General features: G+C 41.3%; 1 protein-coding gene across 2 annotated transcripts in view; it reads right to left on the minus strand.

Annotated features, from left to right (window-relative positions):
- LOC138472975 (gamma-aminobutyric acid receptor subunit pi-like) overlaps positions 1 to 23,583 on the minus strand; it is a 1,132,082-nt gene that overhangs the window by 131,769 nt on the left and 976,730 nt on the right. For both annotated transcript variants that reach the window (XM_069611405.1, XM_069611406.1), the window contains one exon: positions 13,298 to 13,491. In XM_069611405.1, the coding sequence (XP_069467506.1) occupies positions 13,298 to 13,491 (194 nt within the window). The remainder of the gene's footprint in view (positions 1 to 13,297; positions 13,492 to 23,583) is intronic.

A 23,583-nucleotide genomic window follows, 5' to 3' on the forward strand; every position in this document is an offset into this window, starting at 1 on the left:
TCCACATCCTACTACACAATTATACTCTATATTATCACTCCAAAGCCGCTCTTCCACATTCCAGTAACCAATGTGAATCCACACTATTATCCATACACATCTCTTCATCATCCCTGCACAATAATACCCATAGAACCCTTCTACAACATTAACGTACACACTTTTATTTTTCTAACAAACTAGAAAACAATGCCTTCTAAACCTAGAAAACAAAGAAAAGATTGAGCAGATAAAAAGATAGGAAAGCCATATACTGACCGTCCACTAAAATATTGTATGGAAAGCATATAAACAAGAGAACAAGTAACTGTGCTTTTGCAAAGAACAACAGTTACCACTAACACAACTATTGCTCCTGCTTAAAAAAAGAAAAGTAAGCAAATATGTGGTAAAGAAATTACAACTCAAAGTGAATCTCAAATTATATCTAGCATTGTCAATGTAGCCATAGTACAACATTTAAAAAAATCAATTTTACAAAAAATGTGCCAACGCAGAATACATAGCAATATCATAAAAACATCTGGAAAAGTAATGTTCCTCACTTAAAAATTACCTGATAAAAATTACACTTGAAGCTCTAATTGACAGCACATTCAAACTAAAAAGAAAATCTTTATATTAGTTTGAAACAGAATGAAACCACTAACACAATTTTCTTTAATAAGGTACCCTCTAAATATGCACAATGGAAACATAGCTGACCTTTCCAACTTCTGTGCAAGTGAATGGTTTCACACTAGTAGCACAGAACCATATTTCAATGAAGAAGCATATACAGAACAGCAAACAATCCCAAATTCCATAGACACTTATGGAAGAGGCTATGAAACCATTATGGAAAAAGAAAAGTTTATTGAAAAAAATCTTCCCTCAGCAGTCTTTCAGCCAAATGTTCATTATATCCACACAAGTCATCCAGAGTAGAAATGAACATACCGCTCGATATGAAATGTGCGCCAACAGTCGTTCAAATGTTTATGACAATTCCTCAATCACTATGTTAAAATAAAAGACAAAAGTAGAATCCAAATTTTCCAAATGATGGACTCCTGCACAGTGCACATACACACTGGACTACAGGAACATTCATTAGCCTGCATTTAAGGAACTACTTGTAAAGGCATATTCCTTTATATTAAAATGTTAGCAATAAATCATTCTACAATGTGAAACCTTGTGCATAGATTGTACAATGTAAAGGTTCCTGCTCTAGAACAACAAAAACAGAAATGCAATCTCCTAAATGGAACAGTCGGAGAACTCCTGAGACAAATAGAAGACATATAAAGTAAGTATTTTGGAAAAAGCAGTTAACTTACAAAACATAAACCAACAACTTTCTAACACTAACCTCCTTACAAACACATGCAACAAATAAATTGTAAAGTTTGAAAACACGTTGGCTGAAATTGCAGACAAAGTTGTACAAAAAATAGTAGATATGGTGACAAAATAGAAGACAATGAGGAATCACAATGGTTTCAATTCACTTTTTATCTAACAGCAGAATGTAAATACAATATAACCGATCCCTTAATAATTTGCACATACTGCAATTCTAAGTTTGATAATGGCCAAAATGCCATTACATGCTATGAATGATAACTTGAAAATATTTCTATTTCCAAACGCTCTCTAAAATGTAATCTATATGAGAGTATCATAACTCAAACAGTACATCCATTCCAAACAATAATACATCTCTAACCCAGAACTGCCAAAATGCCTCCATTGATAATTACCCAAAGGCAATTGTGACAAAGTAGTATACTTACTATTAGACCTTAATTAAAATGTAGAAACACTAGGAGTAGGACAACTAGTACAACAATCATTGATTGTACTAGTTAATGGTGTGCCAACAAAAGAAAAATAAATTGGCAACAACTAGTTGACTTAAAACGCGTTCAAGAAGACCTAGAGTATCTTAAGCAAAACCATTAATACTACAAAGTTATAAACATAGAAGAAAACTTAAAAGAAACAACACAAATATATGTAAATGCACCACAGACTGGTCAATTGGAATGTGTTGATCCTGTCATTATGGACATTCTTTACCAGATGAAAGACCCATACAGAGCAGTGCATCAGAATATTCTTTTCTATGAATGTATTCTGAACAGCAAATGTTTGAAAGTGAACTAGAAACTCTATGTTACAGAGTTGAACACACACTAAAAATAGGAACCCTTTTTCTAAACATTTGAGCTGCTCAACTCTTCAAAAGATAAAAGACAAAGATGAAGTGTTGCAGTCAAGTATTACAATTCTCTTGGCAAATATGCATGGTACAAAGGAATACTGGGTCCGACATCATGCTGATGTACGTTGTATGTTAAGGGACCTAGGCCCCCTCAATGGTTTGTTACTTTAAGTTGTGCAGAATATGCATGGGATGACCTTCATGACTTTCTACATGCTGAAATGGAAAAAAATAAAGAAGAAATAGAAATAAAACATACAGGAGAACTCATTTGATCCTGTCAATGTCTCAAGATACTTTCACCATTGTTTCAATGCAATTTTACACTTCATCTGTAATAGAAACTGTCCTACACATGGAGGAGTAGAACACTTGTTTTGGAGGAAAGAATATCAATCCAGAGGAGCACCACACATCCACATGCTTTCGTGGATTAAAAATGCTCCCAAATCTGGCCATGACAGTGATGGCACTGTTTTAAAATGTATTGAAAACTATATTACCTGTGACATCCTTTGACCTATGGCCACACATCTTACGTTTCCAATGACATAAGTGTGGCAAATACTGCTTACGTTGATACAAAAAGAAAGGGAAATACTTCACCAAATGTCGCTTTGGATTCCCTAGACAAGTTTGTACCAAATGTCAAGTAAATTGTGTCATGTCTTCAGTTTGGCACAGTGTGCCAACATTAAAAGAGATGAAACATCCAAGTACATCAATGATTACAATCCTATCATTGTGGGAGGCTACTATAGACATTCAAAATATAACAGACAATTCAACTGCTGTTGCAAGATAGTCACAGCATATCTAACCAAAGCTGAGACAACTGAGCTAAAAGACCTTTGGGATGGCATATCATTTGACAAAACCCTTTCACAAAACATGTACTGCTTTGAATCAAAATACTGTCACATAGAGAACGGGGGTCCTACAAAACTGCAGATCGTTTAACAGGTAGAGCATTGTACAGGAAATCTTAGAACATTCTTGGGCTCAATCTTGGTTCAGCTTCATCGTGAAATAGAGTACTTCAATCCTACCAAGAATTAAACAGACAACCCAAACAGCCAAGACATTTGAAAAAAGAATCTGAATGACACATTCTATCCAAATAGAACTACTGCTTTGGAAAACATGGGCCTCTATGAAATAGCCCAAAATTATACCTACACAAATAAATGAGACATCTGGCAAATACTCACTATTAAATTGTGAAGGAAGCTTAGTAAAACTGTCAGAACACTGTCTAATGAACCATGTAAAGTTATAGTTTAAATCTACATAGCATAAAGAACTGTATTATATGGCCCTGCTGCAACTATTCAAACATTGGAGGAAAGAGGAAGAATTGTTAGATGGCAATGACACATTTGAAAATGCATTGAAAGCAAATGAAAGCAGTACAACAAATGAAAATGTTCAACAATACGAAGATGTTTTAGACAATGAATGCCAACAGGAAGAAGGAATAGAAACAATGTTACATAAAGTCACTCTGAAGAGAGTCAACCATCTCTTACAGGAAGCCAAACACCACTTGGACAACCACTCATTCAAAATGAAGTAGAAATAGCAATGAATGAGGAAGAAAACACCAAACAATCTGAAGAAGATTTGTCAGAGCTCAGATTGCAGTTATATGATGAACATCTCACCATTTACCTAGAAGTCACTGAAGAAATTGAACATGTACTAAAACAGGAAGTTAATATCACAGATCTGCTTGTGTATGCATTGGTGAAGAAGGTTGTGGGGCAAAACCTTTTCATTAAAACAGTTTTAAAGTGTGTAGAAGACAAAACAAATAACACCTTTTCAGCTTTTGTAAACGGTCCACACAGGTCTAGCTGCTTACAACATAGACTACTCCTCCTCCCAGTATAAGACCAAAACAAATGAGTGTATTACAAATTGCCAGCAGAAGCTGCAACTGAAGTATGCAGAATTATATGACAAATTAAAGTTCTCCTAGTAGATGAAGCAAGCATGGTTTGCCTAATGTTTGTTTGAATTCATTTAAGAATCCAGGAAGTATTAAAAACTGGATATGAATAACTCTTTGGGGGAAAGCACGTTATTTTTTTTTCGACATTCTACAGTTAACATCAGTGAAAAGGCAAGCAAAATTCAAACTATTTGGCCACAATGAATGCCGCAATACACTCAGCAGCATTGGCAATGTCAATCTATGGCATCATTTTCGCTACAGACAATTTTCACAAAGAGCATGTGCCACACTACAGATCGAACATGTGCTCACGTTTTGAAAAACATTGGAACTGGTTTGCCTACTGAGGATGCAAAGTCATTGAAAAGTAGGCTAATACATTAGCTATATGGACAAAACACATCTGCCCCAGATGTAACTGAACAATTAACTCAACAAAATCAGAAATGCATGTGCTTAATGCCAACCCTGCCAACTGTAAATCAATTCAATGAATCAATGCTGAAAAAAGAAAAGCAACCCACAGTCCATATCAGCTGCACAGACAAAGTAGAAGTGCATGGCATGACACTCTCTATGTGTCAAAAATCAACACCATGACTGCAGGACAAGGGTAGGGGAGTAGAGGAGAGGTGGGCTAGGGATCGGGAGGCACACCCGAAGAGCTTAAAAGAGCAGAGGTTAATAGTCTCCTTGGAAAGGACAAAGAAGGACTCTGGTACGCTGATGTTAAATAGAGGCAATGTTATGCGATTGTTAAATTGCGTAATTTTGGATCTGAAATGTTCTTCCAATGATATTAAGATTGTGGGATTTGTGGAGGAGAAAAAAACTGACTGGTTACTTTTGCATCTCTTTTCCCAGTCAAAGAAGATGCTATTACTGTCATTGCAAAAGAAATTCTTATTGTTTGGGTACGATTTGTTAGACTATCAGGCCCGGTGGCCAGCCAACCGTATTGAGGCTAATACCAGGAAGGGGGCTACCATTGGAAAAAGGATTGTTAAAACCCAATTGAGGAATGATGGAGTGCAACACACGGTTAAGAATCAGGAAAGTAGGGAAGAACAAAGGGGATTTGGCAAAGAGCTCAACTCACTGAAGTTCACAATTGGCAATCAGGAACTGGCTAGGGAAGTGGTGAATCCCTTGGCTACCTCAGAGCTTGAGAGGGAAAACTCATGGTATTGGTTGGGGGGTACCAAGAGGCATTAGATTCCAAGGGGTGAAGAACAGCGATGTTTGAGGATTGGCAGCTGGAACAGTAGGTGATTTTAAGCTTTGTTTTGTGAAAACCTGTGTGATTTATATGAGTTCGACATCCTACTATTTCAGGAGACTTGGCTAAGATCCTCTCCGCAGTGGGATGGTTATTTAGCCCTTCTAATTCCAAGACACCTAAGGGGCTGTTGGGATGCCCCTTTTCTGGTCTTTAGACTTTCCTAAAAAAATGACCAGGGATTGGTTGGTTGTCAAGTCTGAATGCCCTAACCCCTATGTTCACGCATGTGTTTCTGAAACAGGCTCAAGAAGTGAAGGAATTTCCGCTAGTAGTGATAAATATATACTGGCGAGTGCATATGAGGGAAAAGACCCATTTTATGAATTCAATCACAAAGGTGATGTGGGAGAGGTGAAGATCTTGGTTGCAGAGGATTTAAAAGTCAGTAGAATTAAAGGGTGAGGGAATGGATGATGAGTATGAAGACTGGGCAGATGCATATGGTCAATGGGCAATCTGAAGGTGACATTCCGGGACACCCAATGTGGCGAAGTGGAAGTAGGGTGTCATGCATTGATTATTGTTTCGTCTCAGAAAATTTGATGGAAACAATGGTGAGATTTGTTATTAGACCTCAGAAGGTGAGTAACCACAATTTGTTAGACATCTGTCTTAGATGAGAAGGGAGGATGGTGAAGCTAGAGAAGATGAATCATGTGGCCTTGGGGAATTGTGGTATCCGCCTATGCTTAAAAGCACGAGAGGTAAAAAGGATTGATGAAGGACTGAGGGTTCAGCTAAGGAATGACCCCACTAACATCAATTATATGGGCCTCCTAAAAGAATTTTCCAGACCGATGAGTAGGGGTCAAAAGTCCCAATGGTCACAACAGCATGTTTATGATTTGGAACTAGTAAAGAGACGAAAAGGCCTGAGAAAGGCTGTTAAATTGATCAGAGGGGATGCTAAACCCGATCAATCGGAAAGGATCAGGAAACTCCGGCAAGTGTATTAAAATTGGTGTAGGAGCTCTAGAACCTTGAGGGCCCAAAAGGGTGCCGAGCGCACCTTGCATGCAATGTGTGAGAAAATTCAAAAAGCAGCTGGGAGTTGATTAATAATGGTGGAGTATTTAGGGAGGCTAATATGTTAGCCATGGTAGCAGAGTGTGATTTGACTAAACATTGCCAAACTCTATATGCCGACCCTAGAGGAGATCTGAGTGAGAACAATATAGGGAATGTGCCCAGGTGGACTTTCTTATTTGATGAACATGATGCAAGTTTAATGATTGGTAACTTGAGTGCCTCGAGGACAGCCGGACCCGATGGCATATCAAATCAAGAATTGAAAAAAAAATAAAGATATTTGGTGCAATACCATTGTGATCATGTTCGAGCTTATTATAAAAAATAAGGCGATCTCCCATCATGGAGAGAGGCACTGATTGTGTCAATCTTAATAAAGGGCGATAGGGCAGATACTAGAAACTACCACCCTATCGCACTTTTGGATTCTATTGGTAAGTTATTTGCCACAGTACTGTTGCGGGACCTGAGAATGTGGGTGATGAAGGTGGGGATCCTTGACCAAAGACAAACAGGGTTTGTAAGGGGAGTGGGCACAGCCCTTAATCTCTTTATAATCTACTTGTTAAAGGAAGAAAGACTAGAGGCGGGATCTAACCTGCTCTTGGCATTTATGGACCTTGAACAGGCCTTTGACCCGGTCATCAGTGGGCCCATTGGGCTAAACTCAGAGCTTGGGGATCTCCAGGTGATTTAGTGGATTCCATTGAGGCCCTATACACGGGTACCTCTGTATGGATCAGGTTGTCTGGGAAGGGAACATTAACTCACAAAATCCTTACATTTAGGGGGCTAAAGCAGGGATGTGCCCTGGCCCTGTTGCTTTTTTGTTTGTACTTGGCAGATCTAGCGTCCTTTCAGGTCGCGGTGCAAGCTTTCCAGCCTAAAATCAATGGAAGTGTGGTTCCTTGGATTTTATTTGCTGATGATCTAGTTTTTCTGGATCGCATCCTGATTGGGCTTCAGCGCTGACTGATGGCCGTCGAAGCCTACCTAGATAAGAATGACATGAAAATCAATGCAAAAAAATCAAAAATTCTTGCATTTGAAAAGGTGGGAAAAGTAAGAAGGGCAACTTTTGCTTGGAAAGTGGGAGGCTGCACTCTAGAGAGGGTGGAATCAATAGTGTACCTGGGAGTTACATTAAGTAAGAATCAAAATGACTCGGCCCAATTGGCCTATTTTTGGTCGAGAATGATCCCTCTGGTAAACCAGGGTAGAGTGTTTCAGTGTCGATATGGGAAATTCACCTTCATACCTATAACAACCTTTTACAAGCAAAAGGTGGAACAGATCCTCACGTATGGGGAAGGCGGTATTCCACCTATCTTGTGATTGCTGGAAGAAAATGGAGGGCCACTTTTGGCGTAAGGTCTTAAATCTCCCTGATAGTCTGCCCGCATGTGTAATAAGGTTGGAATTAAGGTTACAATCATTGAAATCAATGGTGGCTTGGAATATCGTGTCCTCATACAGGAAATGTGGCCTGTCAGAGGACATGAAGCCCTTCTAGATTTTGGCTTTGGACAGCAGCCCGGTAAAGGGGCCATTAGAAAGGTGGAGATTGAAAATGGAATCCTTCCTGCAGGATAAGGTGGTACAGATAAAGACTCCTCTGCACAATCCTATGGCAGTTAAGAAGAAACTGCTGATCAGTGACTGGACCTCTACGGTGGAGCAATGTAATGACATGAAATCGAGAAAATGTTTGCGGGTGGATACGAGGTTGGTGAATGTATTGCAAATGTATTTGAAGAAATTTCCCTCGCCAAAATACCAGGACATCCTGCTTAAATGTCGCCTAAACATTTTAAAGACAAGAGAAGTACAATGCAGAAGGAAAATGCCTGGTGTGGATACTGCAGCTTGTCGATACTGCAGATTGTCTCTTTCGATTGAGACCCCGGAGCATCTAATAATGCATTGTGAAGCCCTATCTGAGAATAGATCCTTCTTTTTAGAGGAATTTAGTCATCTGGGGAAACCCTTGACTAAAAGTGAATGGTGGGAATGGGTGCTGTTTGGCGATCAGACTAGTTTGATCATTGCTGTTATGAAAATGTTGGCAACAGTTTTGTTAATACATGAAGATCCTTGAAGGTCGATGAGGATAGATTATTTGGAGGAGGTGAGATTTTATGAGGGAAATTTAATTTGATTAAGTGAATGTTAAAGGTTTGTTTAGTTGATATGTGTGTTTTGTAACTGTATGATTGTAACCAATAAAACATTTTAAAAAAGTAATCACTCTTCTATTCCAAGTCTCACCAAGTGTGGACAATATTTACTTAAAAGTCTCAGACCGGCTGTGTTTACAAATGCTCATCCTACACAGAAATGCCACTAACAACGTTGACAGTATCTACAGTGTCTCATGAATAAGACACACATTTGACTACTGTGCAGGAATGGTTACATTCACCAAAAACCCACAGGAGGATCAACACAAATTCCTAATGTACTACCTACAAGTACTAAAGACAAAACACATCCCTATACATCAAATCTTACAATTTGCATACACGTGGAAACATACATGCAGTCTCTTCAATCATGTTTTACAAGAGCACATCCTTAATGAACGTTTTGTGTATGCATCTATACCAAATTGTAATTCATTTCCATTTCAACAGCTTCTCCAAAATGCAAATCATGCCATATTATGCTCATTTTGCAATTCTTACAATCTATCCAACATGCAAATACAAGATACAAAGCAGAAGGCACTAAAGATAACTGTAAACTCACTCAAATTACACACAACCAAGTATCTCTTGGCAAGAGCACCTTCACAATAGTAGGCATAATATACCACACTGTTCCCAAAACCCCTTAAAGCAACTGTATTCATATGTGAAAAAAGAGGTTATTGATTTGAATGTAACAACACTTCTGTTACTCAAAAACGTATGTTACCAGAAAATCTAACAAATGCCTACTTGATATTCCTTGAACCCAAATGTAGTCATAAAATAACTCTTTACATTCACAATTAAAATACTGTGCAGTTAGAATATGCCAATGGGAATCGTATTACTTTAAACATAAATAAACACACTATATTAATATTCCTTAATTACAATACACTTAAAACATGACATCATGTTAGTAATTACTTAAAAAATCCATACCATCACTATGCTACTTTTACAATACAGTTAGAATACGGCAATCGGCATCTAACTAATTTAAACATATGCAAAAACACAAAAAGAATAGTCCTTAATTGCATTACCATTAGAACACACTCTCGCTTGTTTAATTACCTAATACACCCATACTACCACTATACTACTTTCTACACATACACAATATGTCTTCCTTTCTGAAATATACCAGTCTAAAAAGAAATGAAGAAAACTTGAAGACAATGTATATTTCATTCATAGTAAATGTATAAAATGTTTTTTTCAATCAACCTTGGATTTTTTTTCCCAATGATTACAACATGTTAATACAACAGCGTATCACGCACACATCTTGTACAAAACATTGTACATACAAAGCACTATGTATGAGGGTCAGAAAAAGTAAATGTATGTGTTAAACCTCAAATGTATGTGTTAAACCTCAAATATTTTCGTTTCTTTACAGGCAAAGAAACAAAGATTATACCCTTCTTACCATGTCCAACTAAGCACACTCTTTTAGCCATGGAGAGCAGCCACATTGTTGGTTTCACAATGTTCACATACATTACAGTCGGCAGCCACCTTGTTGGTCCCATTGAACCCAAAGTAAACATATTGATTTATCCATGCCCACCATGCAGATTATTGGTTTCACAATGTTCACATCCATTACAAAATTACTGTGGCCATAGCCTGTGTCCACATTGTTGGCGACATGGACGACAAAAATATGGTTAAACCATGTCACATACAATCTAGCCATTTCCATATCACATAACACCATGCTCTCCGAAAGATGTCCATGGACACATGGTGATGTCTGTATGGGCTATGGTCAGCAAGAATGACTGCAAACTCGGCGACAAACCCACTGCAGTTTTTCTTCTTTCCCCCACATTCCCCAGAACCTCTTTGATACTCAAAATAACTCCAAGTGTATTATCCAGAGGCATTTTGTGCCACGATGTCTGTGGACAAAGGGTTTCATTCATGGATCCAATATGGCGTCTGCATCGAAATGTTTTGATGCACCTCACACTTTTAATCAACATATTAGCGCCCACATATGATGTCCGAGAATGTCACGTTGCTCCCTGATTGGCCCAGATGCATCATGAACACCAAATCAAGAAATAGGTCTGCGGCACTGACATGGATCCATAACTAATTTTTTTGCCCTACTTTTTTGCCATTTCAAAAAAATCTACTTAACACCAAATTTGCAAAATCACGCTTTTGTGACCAGACCTCCGCTCCTCATATAAATTTGGTAAAAACCCGTCCAGCGATTTGGCGCTCTCAGTGCGAGCAACATTGTTTAACATTAATGTCTATCCAGATTTTTCAAATGTTTTGGCACTCCACCTTACAACTACCCCTCACCCCCTTGACAAAATTGCATGCAAAAGAATTCAATTTTGGCTGTATACTTTGCAAAGTTTCGTGTGGAGTCTTCAAACAGCACCAATGTTACAAGCCACCGAAAAACGTGCTTTTCCTATGGGTTGAGCAACTTAACTATAACTCCCCCAGACACTCGGTAATAGATAGCTTTAGTTTAATATCATATTTTATTTGGCATCTAATATATATTTAAAGTATCACCATTAAAAATCAATCTTTATAAATGTTTGAATATCTGGATACTTGATAAGGCCAGCCAAACTTTATTGTCTCCAACCACAAAATATGGTAAAAGCAATTAAAGATTTCTATTTTGGGTAATTGCTTCTTCAATGGGAGTACATGTTATTTTAAAAAAGGGATGCTTTTTAATATTCTTACATTAAGAGATTAAACTCCTGTTTTCTTCAGAAGAAACAACATCATGAAATCAGATTTGTTCAGGCAAAGACCTATGACCAGAGAGTGGTTAGGGGACAGATCTGTCCATTATCTTTCCACACTCACTCAGATTTAGCTCTCAACATGATCTGTACTTTGCGGATTAGAAGCATCAGGAAAGGGATCAAGTTTCATTACACGTTTCATTATATATCAAAACAATACCACTGTGATGGGTTGAACACCTTTTCAACACTAACTTTGTTACAAAAAAGTGGATGATGTGCTTAATAAAAGAATCATTTTAAGGTATATGAAAAAATACCAATCTGATGGCTTCCTATTGCCTTAAGGATCATATTATAATTATTTCTGTGAAGACCGACAGACAATGCATTTTATACAAGGGTTCTTTGCTGTATTCCTTTCTCTTGTCTTCTTTATCTACTCCCCTATTTTCCCTATTTTCCCTACAGTCTTAAACGCTATTTTTCACTTTTAGGTTCTTTGTTTAAATATATATATGGTTTCCATCAAACTCATTTAGCAAATCTGCACCATTCAGAAATCCACAACTTCCCACTATGATGTCACCCCACTGAAATATGAATGTCAAATGTCACTGCGGTGATGTCACACACCTACAGCCCTATCTTCTGTGCTGTCCAGTAAAATAAACGCCCATCATTTCTCTCATTATGCCGTTTCCAACGACTGCTAACCAAGGGCGTCGCTAGGAGGGGTGGCCTGGGGGGGCCGCCCCCCCTGTGAAACCATGTGCCTCCCTTGTGCCCCCATGCCTAAGACGAGCAGTGACCATGTTCTCCCCTTATATTTGTCTGTGCCCCCCCTCCTTTTTTCTTTGTCCCCCTCTGTGCCCCTCCTAAATTTGATTCCTGGCGACGCCACTGCTGCTAACAGCAGCTCACAGCCTGCCTCCAGACATGCAGGCTGGAAACAGGAAATGAGCAAGCTGTGTGAGTAAAAGAACCAAAATGTATTACAAAACATGGAGGAAACTGATAGACACCCATATATAACATTCTACTTGGGTCACTATCAATCAATGGAAAATATTCCACCTCATGGTTCAGTTTCACACCATAGACTGCTTTGCTGTTGTTGTCTATCAGATGTGACTCTCTGGAATATTTCCCTGTAGTTGCTAGTTGCCCATCTACAGTTCTATACATATATGCTGACAATGAATATCCACATGTCGTTGGTTGTTAATGGAAGGTGTAATATATTGTTTCCACATAGGCAAGGAACCGCTTGTGCTAAACACAAGAGTCATTTTATAAATATAACACAGTAAAGCATTGACATTTTGTAGCTCTTATTTTGGACAATAAATCAGGGGTGGGCATTAACCACTGCTGCAATGCACGCTCATTGATCATCTTCAAGATTGTAAGAATGCACAGTTCTTCAGTGATACTATTCTCCTCCAGACCACTGGACGGCACTTATGCTGTTCCGTGCTTCTATCCCTGTTCTGCTGCTGTGCTGAAAGTTGCAGTTTCATGGCATCATTGATGCGGATGTAGCGGTGCAGAGCTCCCTACGAGTGCCAGTGTGGAGTTGTACTCATGGGTAGCAGTTCTGAAAGACATGTCAGACATTTGGTGGTGCCTAAGGTGCGACGAGGGAGGGAGACAAGACAGCAAAATGCCAATGTTATATTGGCATGTCAGCTTTGGCGAGCAGGCTGCAATGAGTAGAAATGCCTCTTCTCCTAGTAACGAACCTTCAACTTCAACTCAAGCCAATAACACTGTGTGGGACGTTAGAACACATTTTAATTTTGTATGAGATCTAGAATGCTTTTTTATCCTTTTGATATATGTTAATAGCTATGGATACATATTTGTGAACAGTTACTGGTGTACTTTGTATTTTACCTGTTTTGATTCCTTTAAATCTGACCGTTGTAGAGTGCAGAAGTGAGCGACAGCATACTCCAGTAAAGCCCCAAAGATGAAGCTGAAGCAAATGCCCAGGTAAACATCTATTGCCTTTATGAAGCAATTTGCATTGGGGAGGGATGTTCTGGCTCCCATCATTAACGTTGTCATTGTGAGAACTGTAGTGACACCTGGGAAACAAAATGATTTAAGGTTAGCAGTAATATATATTCAACAGTAATTCATCATAGCATTTGAGTGCCCACATGATCTGAACCATCTATGTTGTTGCTTGAACTGAAAACGGATGTGAAATCTTGGCTGGCTTAAGCATTATAATAGATACCCACCACTTGATACCTCCAGTGTTGAGGTTCGAGCTCAACTACCTCCTAGTGCAAGGCAGTGTGACGCAGTGCAAGAATATCACTGAAACTATTAGCATTCTCCTGGAGCACCAGGTAATCACGTCACCGAGTGTTAAGCAGGAGAATAATGCCACCCTCCCCCTTAAAGGGGAGAAACGGTATCCCGTTGTTTCGCCGACAGTAATTACTTTGAGGGAATTTACCACAAAGTAATTTCTTTGAAATGTCATATAAAATATAAGTATTTGTGTGTCGGGAGTAAAAAGGAGGTGGGTTTCTGGAGCAGTCATGAAGGGGAAGGATGGAAGTAATGAAGGGCATGGGGTTATGGGGGACCCCCCAAAATAAACCACAAAGCAATTTCTGTCGGAGAAGTGACATGGAACCAGGAAAAACTATTCCATTAGGCTTTTACCAAGTGGCCATTTTTAAAAACTGTTAAACATATTTTTGTATGTAGCCATAAATGTGAAAAATGTTTTACAAAGCCCCAAATGACATGTGGTTAAGTGACATGTGACATGTTAGGCAAATAGTTCTACTATATGTGACCTTAACACACACATCAAAGAAAAAGTAGACAATGCATGACGAATACTGGCAGCAACTATCGTTCATTCCGAAAATAAAAAAAAGCTGAATGCAGCGCCAGCTCTGACCGACGTTAGTGGGGGGGCTGACTTTGCAGGGATAGAGGGGAGTTGGCGGAACACACAGAAGTGTGCCACTAAAAAGGTAAGTAGGGCGGGTGGTAGGATGATACGGGATGCAGGAGAAAGTGATCACTGCACGATTTTCGAATTCGCAATTTCGCGTCACGCACTAATCATGTAGATAGATCCATAGAATATAAGGTATTCAAGTAGATCATGAATTTGTATTTGAGATGCTCCAGTCCTACTGTATATAATCAGATTCATGAAGTGTTTTGCTGCGTTTCTTGAGTTGTTATGCAGGATATTTATTCTGAGTTTAATTCTTCATTTTAGACATGTTCCCACCTTAATTATGTTCATGCGATTCATCATAGATCTTGACTAAGTTAATTCCAACTGTCCCAAAGTGACCAGTGAATATTCATGTGTTATTACTTTGAAAATCCTGTAACCCACAAATGTGTGTGGGTCATTCACTATCTGTTCTTTTCACCACAAATCTCATTATGAATTTACCCTGTGACATGGCACCTGGTACTGACACATCTGCTGCACATTTTTTCTATTTGTAATATGGGTGTGTGCCTCGTCTTGAAAAATAACAATGTTTGTTTTGCAGCAAGATGGTCCCTCTCCCTTGCACATGCTTGCCATATAACGAGATGTTTCCTAATACCAGCATGTCTATGTCAACTCATACCAGAAAAAGAGAAATATGTTTTTATTTGTTTTCACAACTATGAACCTGTATACCTAACACTAGGCTCTTTAAAACAAGGTTGCAATACTTAGAGATGGTGGAGATTCAGAATATACTCAAACATCAATAAACAGACTGACTCAGGAAGTGCGCAAAGTACGTCTGTTTTAATATCAATATCTTAATACAGGGAATTACTACGAACATCAACGAACACCCGCTCGATCTTCTCACTTAACAAATTTAATAAAAAACACAACATTTATAGTTAAAACTCATCATCCTTGACGTTAATCTATGCTGCAAACTACGAAAACCTATTTGAGAAAGTGATTGGCTTAGTGGGAGCATCTAGGTATACGTTCAAGGTGATTGGGTCTCTAATATCAGGTGGGGCAACTAAGCTCTCCTCTAGTGCAAGTCACTATGAATGTCATCAAATACACAACGTCCCATTGGTTATACAAACCATAGGGCTCTCTAATACGTGTCCCTCTACAATTGGTTGGCACCCTTGCACCCCTCTGCACTATTCCACACACACTAGCAGCATGCAGGCTGGCACCCAGGTGCTGGTGGGCTGGTCATATTCATAGCTTCCCACCTCATTAGCCTTTCATATATCATCACTCTTGCAGTCTGGCATTCAATTAGCCCTTTGAACATTGGCCTTGGAAATGTTCTCTGTGCCTGAGAATAAAAGGGAGTAGAGGTATGCTCTGTCTCTTAGTTTCAATACAGCTCAACTCAGTATCTATTTTCATTCATTCGCATGTCTAGAGACCATGCTTCAGAGCTTTTCGATATTTGAATAGAGAACAAACAATATAAAAAATGTTTGGGTTGGTTAATAGAGTGTGAAAAGTGGACATGCTTAGCCTCAAATATAGCCTTATAATATACAGAAGAAATGCCAACTTAACAGCAGGATCATAGTCAAGACGCCATTTGCTTTCCACTTGCCTTCTTTGGAGACAAATAGCGTGAAGATCATCAGTAAACCATGGAGTGGACAGGCAAGCCCTTGGTTTGGGTGTTTTAAGGGGAGCAAGACGATCAGCAGTTGCTGTAAGGGCCTGCGTAATAGTATTCTATTCAGATCCAGATACCCAGATTCAACACAGCAGGTTTCCAACTGAGCAGAGTGGTTGTCACGAGACACTGCACACCAGTTCCGACATGAAGCACACCTGACTTGTGCACAGACTTAATGGGAGTCAGTTCCCAAGAACACAGGATGGTAACATTTTCAGACCAAAGAACAGGAAATGCTGTAAAAACAGTAACATCATATTTGTGAGCAAAAATTAGATCGAAAGTATTGCCCAATTGGTGGGTGGGACCAAAAAACAACTAAGAGAGGGCTAATTCATTCATAGCTGAAATAAATCTCAAAGTCCTAGTATCTGACGGCTCATTAGGTTTGAAGTTAAAGTCACCAACAATCAAAAGATGAGAAAGCAGAAGCTGTAAATCGGCATCTGAATATAAAAAGGAATCGCAAAAAGTAGGATCAAAACCTGGGGGGGTGATAAACATTTAAAAATTGAATAGACAGGGACGTGGTTGATGATGTCACGCAATTTAACCACCTAGTAGCAGAGGCTGAGCGGCGCCTAGACAAAAGAATGGTCCTCTTTTACCGAGGACTTACAGACAACATGAAAGACGTAATAATCCAAGTAGATCTCCAGCCCACTGAATGCTCAGCAATGATGGACCTGGCATTATGTCTGGACCACCGTCAAGCTGAGCGGCGTACTGACAGAAGACGGTGGGAATGAAGATCAGCCATCGCTCGTTTAGACCAAGCACACCTACAATCCAGTTTAGACAAAACCACTGGGGATGGAGAACCCATGCAGATTGAGATTGTGCTGGGCCGACTCGCCAAAGAAGAAAAAGAGAAAAAGCATAAAGGTCTATGCCTGTATTGTGGTATGAGTGGGCACTTCATACACAAGTGTCCTACTAAGCCCAAGGTCCAAGGAAGCACATCTGCACAGTGGTCTTAGGGCGTCGTGAGAAAGCCCTGATGTTAGGACTGGCCAGATATGCTCCTCATATACACTTTGTGGGACACGTTGACTTCTTAGAGCTGAATATCTCAGCTTCCCTGTTGCTGGACTCGGGAGTGATGGGTAACTTTATAGACGAATCCTATGCTGTGCAATTGGGTATAACAGCGCAAAGCATGTGCAGAAGATATCAGAGCAGTGGACGGTACCACACAATTTTCTGAGGCCCTGCAGCAATGTTCCTGATCCCTTGCATCAAACCTCTGTGGGCCCTGCTCACGTGGTAGACACGTGCATGCTGGAGAGACAGTGTGGGAGCAGCAAATGTTAGGGGTACGTTGAGTTATGTTGCAGAGTGCATGGATCGCCGGGTCGAGAACATGTCCACACAAGCGGATCGGGATGCGCAACGGCTTCAAAGCATACAGTCCTCAAGCTGCTACCATAAACTTGGCGTGGAGGCCAACAGGCTGACGGGTTGATCTGAAGTGCCTGCAGGAGTCCCTGCATGCAGATGCTAGGGCAGATAAAGAGGCACTGAGGTCTGAGATGTTGGCATGTTGTAGATACAATCGCTATAAGAGGGAGAGCTTTAGGGCTTCACTGCATGATGAAATCTCTGCCACAAGGACACAGCAACAGGTGGGGATGAATGCCTTGAAACAGACACTGTCCCAGCAACATGATGCATCATGATTGAGTGCACATACAGACTCTGTGTTCATTTGGGAAGAGGCACATCAATGTCACCACATTTGGGGTGCTGGTGCATGCATCCATTTCACGGCTGACCCTGGCCAATGAAAACCAGGCCTTTGCACTGCGTGGACTGGAGCCCCCCACCACCACAACAACCACTTGCAGATCCACCACAGAATGGTGGGCCCAGCTAACCCACGCCTCCTTAACCACCTCTGCCGTGATGTCCAGGAGCCCATGGAGGGAATTTGTATGTTGTTTTGGTTGGTTCTTTTGTGGTCCACTCATGTGGATGTGAACACACACCCTGCCCCTCCAGAGTGGATTTTTCTTACCCCAGTCCAAGATGACTGGCGTGGTCTGATTTCATTTGTGTCCCCTTGATCGGCGTGGCCACATTTTTCAGGTGTGTTCATACCCCTGTACAGGATGGAGGCATATGTTTTTACCCCTGTCCAAGGTGGTCTGTTTTGATTTTTGTTTTAAGAACTTGAAATATGTGCTGTTGCCCTCACAAGGGAGTAATGAGTGCAGTACTGGAGATGCAACCATGCACAGTGGTGTTAACTGCCATGGTTGTCTGGAGAGCAACAGGATAATATGTGCAGGTAACAATGTGTTGATGGTATATGTGGACATATGTGCAGTATGCATGATTTGGTAATATTGCTGGAGACATACAATGCCCCATGCTGTTGCAGTGTTCCTGATTCATCCAGTGACTGCACTACATGGGGGACCACCATGCTTCCTTTTTTTTACCTCTCTAATCCCCATATCCTTTGTGTTGAGAATCTTTGAGATGAGGTCATCTTCGAACATCTTTGGGACCCATCCCAACTGTTGACCACTTACATAACCTATTGTGGTCATGTATATTGAAAGTACACTCTCTTTTGATGAATTGATGAATTGTATGTTATGACTTTTATAATCTTTTTTTATATACATTGTTGTTTGGTATGAATGCATTGCTGTATGATGGACGTATGTGGACGAATGGATAAACGATTGAATAGTTTGAATTGTATTCAATTTATGTGTTCTTAATTTTCCTGCTATGTAAATTACTATTTCAAGTGTTGATTAAATCATGATTGAACTCACATATTAAAACATTTATCAGGCTTAATAAAATCTTTTCATACTCTGTCTTTAAATTGTATCCTCTGGATTTCCTTTCCGAGATTAATTGTTACATTAATACCCTAACCCGGAGTGTGGGGTCTCCTGTGCCTTTCCGAAAAATATATTCCCTGTACATGTTGCCAGTGCACCCTATGGTCCCCGCACACTTACTGGCATAGTCTCAACCAGGGTGTGTGGTCTGATGGAGTGTGGGTCAACAGCTGGGTATTGTTGTCATGTCCATTTACAGTAGTGTCCAACATGGGTGGTTGGTGGTTGGTGCAGGGTCTGGAGATGTGGTTATATGGACTTATTAGAGTGGATGTTGCGGACTTGGGTCTCTTTCTGGTTTGCGTGTCATGGTGGGTTGAGCAGGTTGTTTTTGTGATGTGTAGCTGCTGATTGATCTTTCACAGGTGGGCTTTGTTTCCCAGTCTGGCCTTCTCATTCACCCACTTTTGTCCTTCCTGACCCCCAACATGTGCTACTTTCCATCTATGTGCTTTCCAGGCTTTCATACCATGCTGCTTTTATCTGTTTTTTCCGTCTCTGCCTTTCTCTCTTCCCCACCTTTTCTCTGCCCTCACCCACTGTAAGAGCCACCATCTCTCTCCTCTTTTCCCCACCAGCCAGTCTCCTCCTTGCACTATGAATCCCTCTCTCTCTCTCTCTCTCTCTCTCTCTCTCTCTCTCTCCACTCCGCAGATACACATTCCTCTCTCTGTGCCCTGTCTCCCTCTTGCCCTCTGTCAGCCTTCACATCAGCTAGCACACATATACTTCCACTCCTCAGACCTTCACCTCCTCCCTTGGTGTCCTTTTCCTCCCCTACATCCATGGGAGAACTAATGGCACACGTGACACCAGACAGTGGGTGTGCATGGCTGGTATACCTACAATAAATAGCCCCACTTGTGCCCGCATCACAGGTCTGACTGACAGCTGTTTCAAGAGTGCATGTCGTGCTTGACTTCTGTTTGCTTCACTACCAGTGATTTCTCTGTTAGTGAGTATTGCTGTTGTTAGGTTGATGGTTGCTCACACTTTGTACTTCTGGACATTGACACTGGGTGGTCCATCACAGTTAAATAGTTCCACATGGGAGTTGTCATGGCTGACCAGTTTCTTTACTTTCACATAATGCATGTCTTTGCAAGCTTAGAATGATGTTTCGGGTGGAATGCTGTGGATGCAAGGTAGGTGGGTATCTTGTGTAGGTAAGTCCATGCCACATTGGGGGACCCATGTTGTGTTATGGTTAGAGTCAGGGAGTGTGGCACTGTATGGGTTGATGTTTTGCCTTGGACTGAGGTGATCGAGTCCAACTGCTTGGGTGTCGGTGACAAATGGTGATGGTAGGCTTGCTAATCTATGCTTGCTGTTTTTGCATGGTAATCAGGGGGGCAGTGGTTGCATGGTGATTGTTGTGAGGGAGGATGTCACTGTGGGGTGTTTAGTTTTGAGTTATCCTGAGGTGAGCAGGCCTGGCTGCATGGGTGCAAGAACACATGGTAATGGGAGTTTGTTGGGTTATTGCTTGCAGTTTTTGCATGAGTTTTGCCTGGCATGCGGCATCCCGTTCAATCAGCTTTTCATGGCTGTCTGCCCACACAGGCACTTCAGCCCCTTCTGGAGGTGCTGTCCCAAGACGACTCCACACACAGCACAGCATTGCAGACCATTTGGGGGGAGCCATTTTTATCCAAGACACCAGTCACGCGCCATTGGCTTGGTGTTGTTGTTTGCCATGGGGACATGTGCCATGCACGACATACCAGCAGATATTTTGCTCCCTGTTAACAGCTGCTCAGTGCATGTGAGCACTCCTTTCAGTTCCCAGCTTATTGATCCCCATTCAGTCCAGTCCCTTTGACCTCTGCCTACACTTCCTCTTGCCTGTTCCCTTCAACATTTTGTGTGCCAGTGTCCTTGACCTCCATTTCACAATCATTTCTCTTTGTATGCTTGTCTCTTTTATGCCAGTTGTCTCTGTGCCCTGCCTTTTTATGATTGCTGGTTCCTTGCCCAACTACCTTCTGCCTGATCCTGTCTTCACTGCAATTGGTGTGATGTTTGCATTCCGTTGTCTTGGACATTACATCAGGGACATCATTAAGGGGTCACCAGGGAGTCGCAAATGTGACCCCTGAGGTCTCCCTTGCTACTCCTGTGGTCTCCCATGCTACCTCTAAAAAAAAAAAGAAAAAAGTTGTCTTTTTTTAATGCTAATCCTGGGCTCTGCCCTGCATCATGTGGCTCTTTGCTTCTGGAGTGGCTGGCTTTCTTGTTCAGGTCTTATTAGGGAGAATTCTCCAAAGTGGCTAATTTCCATTACCTACTGAGTCCCTCAGCAGCTTTGCTGGATTTCTAGCATTTTTTTTTCACCTGGTAAGCGTGTGAGCCTTTTTTCCCCACTGTTACATGTGTTTTGCTGTGTGTGTTTAACATTTTCTTGTGTTCATAGATTGTGGAGCCTCACCTACTCCATAGCATCATCTTTTTACTGTGTGTTACACAGCACCTTCAGTGCAGTAAAACAGGGTCTTTTTCAGACTTCCCAACTCAGACTCCATTTTCTGGGACTGACTACTGTCTCCCAGAACATGTAAAGTTGCAATTGGCTTTATTAGTATTTTTAAACTCACAGACCCAGTACAAACTATCTTACAGAGAGTACTGGAAAGGGTTACTAGTTATCCCTTTTTGTCTGTTTCTCATGGAACATTGTTTCGTTCCCTTTTCATTAGGATTTGGCTGGTGGCAGTGGTAACTACCCTATTTTTCCTACCAAGGTTATTTTAAATAGCCTTGGTATTGTTTTAGGCTATCTTGGTAGCCTCGAACTTAAATCCGCTGGACCATATTTACTTTTATACGGTTCCGGCTGGCTTTATTCGCAATTTCTTTTTGTAAAAGTCTTTCTCGTGACTTACTCTGCACACCAAACCAGGTTTGGTTCCTTTGTTCGCCGACCTTTCGCGGGCTTCTGCACAGAAGCCCTCCTGAGGTGCCTGTATATCGGAGGGTGACAGGATGTGAGGGAGGGGTTTGAGACTCCCTGAACAGGGTCTCCTTGGAGACCCATGTCGCACTCTGGTAAGATTGGCTAAGGTGACTGTCCCGGCGGGACAGCCACCCTGCTGTGTGATTGACAGCCAGGCTATGTGAATGGGGGATAACTGCATAAAAAGCAGGTCTCTGGGACTGAGAAGGTATTGTCGCCACTGGATCGATAGAACCGAAGAGAAGTTGTCAGAAGAGGACCTATACCACGACTGAAACTCCCGGTGAAGCCTGCTGTGGGTCCGAATCTTCAAAATTCGATGACAAGGAAGATCTGCAAGGAATCTTCTCCCCTTGAGCTGGTGGGATCACCTTGTTCACCAAACTGCAAGCCAGGCCTCCCTCCTCTGGTCGAATTTGATGTGCACATCTACAGTGAACCGGATAGCCAGGAGGAACAGACTCTGCTTGGGTTTTAAGGAGCGCATCTTTTATTTGTTGTTTTGCCCTGCTTCTGCTTTCTTCCCCGGGCAGTGCAGGACCCTCCAGTCTTCCTCTGTCTTGCCAGTATGACAGTCGCTTCAGGAACCGTGAGCCTGCAGGACCTGCCAGGAGCGTCTGCCTCAGCTACAGCATTCTTCTACTCTAAAGGTACTGTGCTAATACTGTGCTAACCCGGTTGTTCGTTTCGTCCAGCCGTGGTGAAAGTATGTGAAATCTTCCGCCAATCCGAGGGCTTGTCCTTGTCTATTCTTTAAAGTAACTTTTCGACTGACCAACTTCGTTCTGAACTCTTGGCAAAGACTTAACCGCAAACTAACCTGACTGTGATCATCTGCAAAGACTTTGGTCCATTGACTTTGGCCCTGGCCTCTTGATTTGATTTCCTCACTGTAGTTCCTTTTTCTAGATTGCCTAGCTCACTCACTTGTTGGTGCGGCTCAAATTTCTTTCTAACTTTGTCTTTCGCTCCCTTTTAAATTACTGGAGTGCCATTTTTCTCACACTTCATTTTGAGCTTTACTTGTCCAGAATCTATTGGGTGCCGTGTGGTGTATTAAGAGTGTGATTTTTCAACTGCTTGATAATAGTGAAATGTTTAATAACTGATGAGTAAATAAATGTACATTCTTTTACTCAGAAACTTTGAGTCAGTGTTTGTTTGAATCATAGTAATTGCTGTCCTTTGTGTAACTATTGATACTGCTCACTTTACTCTTGAGATAAGTCTGGCTGCTCAGCCATCGCTACCACTTTATGTCACGCGCCTTGCTCATTTCCCTTGCTGGTGCTTATGGCAATGGTGGCGGCTGGTCCGTCGTTGATTGCTTCTCCCTGTTTCTGATTGCTCGGTCTAGTTCTTTCCTCTCTCCTCAACTTCCTGCTTTTTAACCACGCCCCTGCGTCCATCCGGCGTGTTGCAACCGTTCGGTTGCGATTCGGATGCTGACGCTTTGCCGGATTTGCCTCCTCTTGTTCCCTTTCTCTTTGCGGGTTCCCCGCTCTTGTGTGTGCCTCACGGCTCTCTCTTCCGCTCCCTTTCTGGGTCTCTTCCCGCTCCTTTTCGCGGTCCGTTCCCACTCAACCTACCCTCGGGTCTCGTCCTGTTTCATTCCTGTGGGTTCTCTCCCTCTTCCTTCTTCTGTTTCCTCCTCGCGGATCTCTTCCCGCTTCTGCCACACAGGAACCTCTTCCTGCTTAGCCAGTGGAC

The sequence above is a fragment of the Ambystoma mexicanum genome, chromosome 8, assembly GCF_040938575.1.
Source record: "Ambystoma mexicanum isolate Mex_15411 chromosome 8, UKY_AmexF1_1, whole genome shotgun sequence".
Lineage (NCBI taxonomy): Eukaryota > Metazoa > Chordata > Amphibia > Caudata > Ambystomatidae > Ambystoma > Ambystoma mexicanum.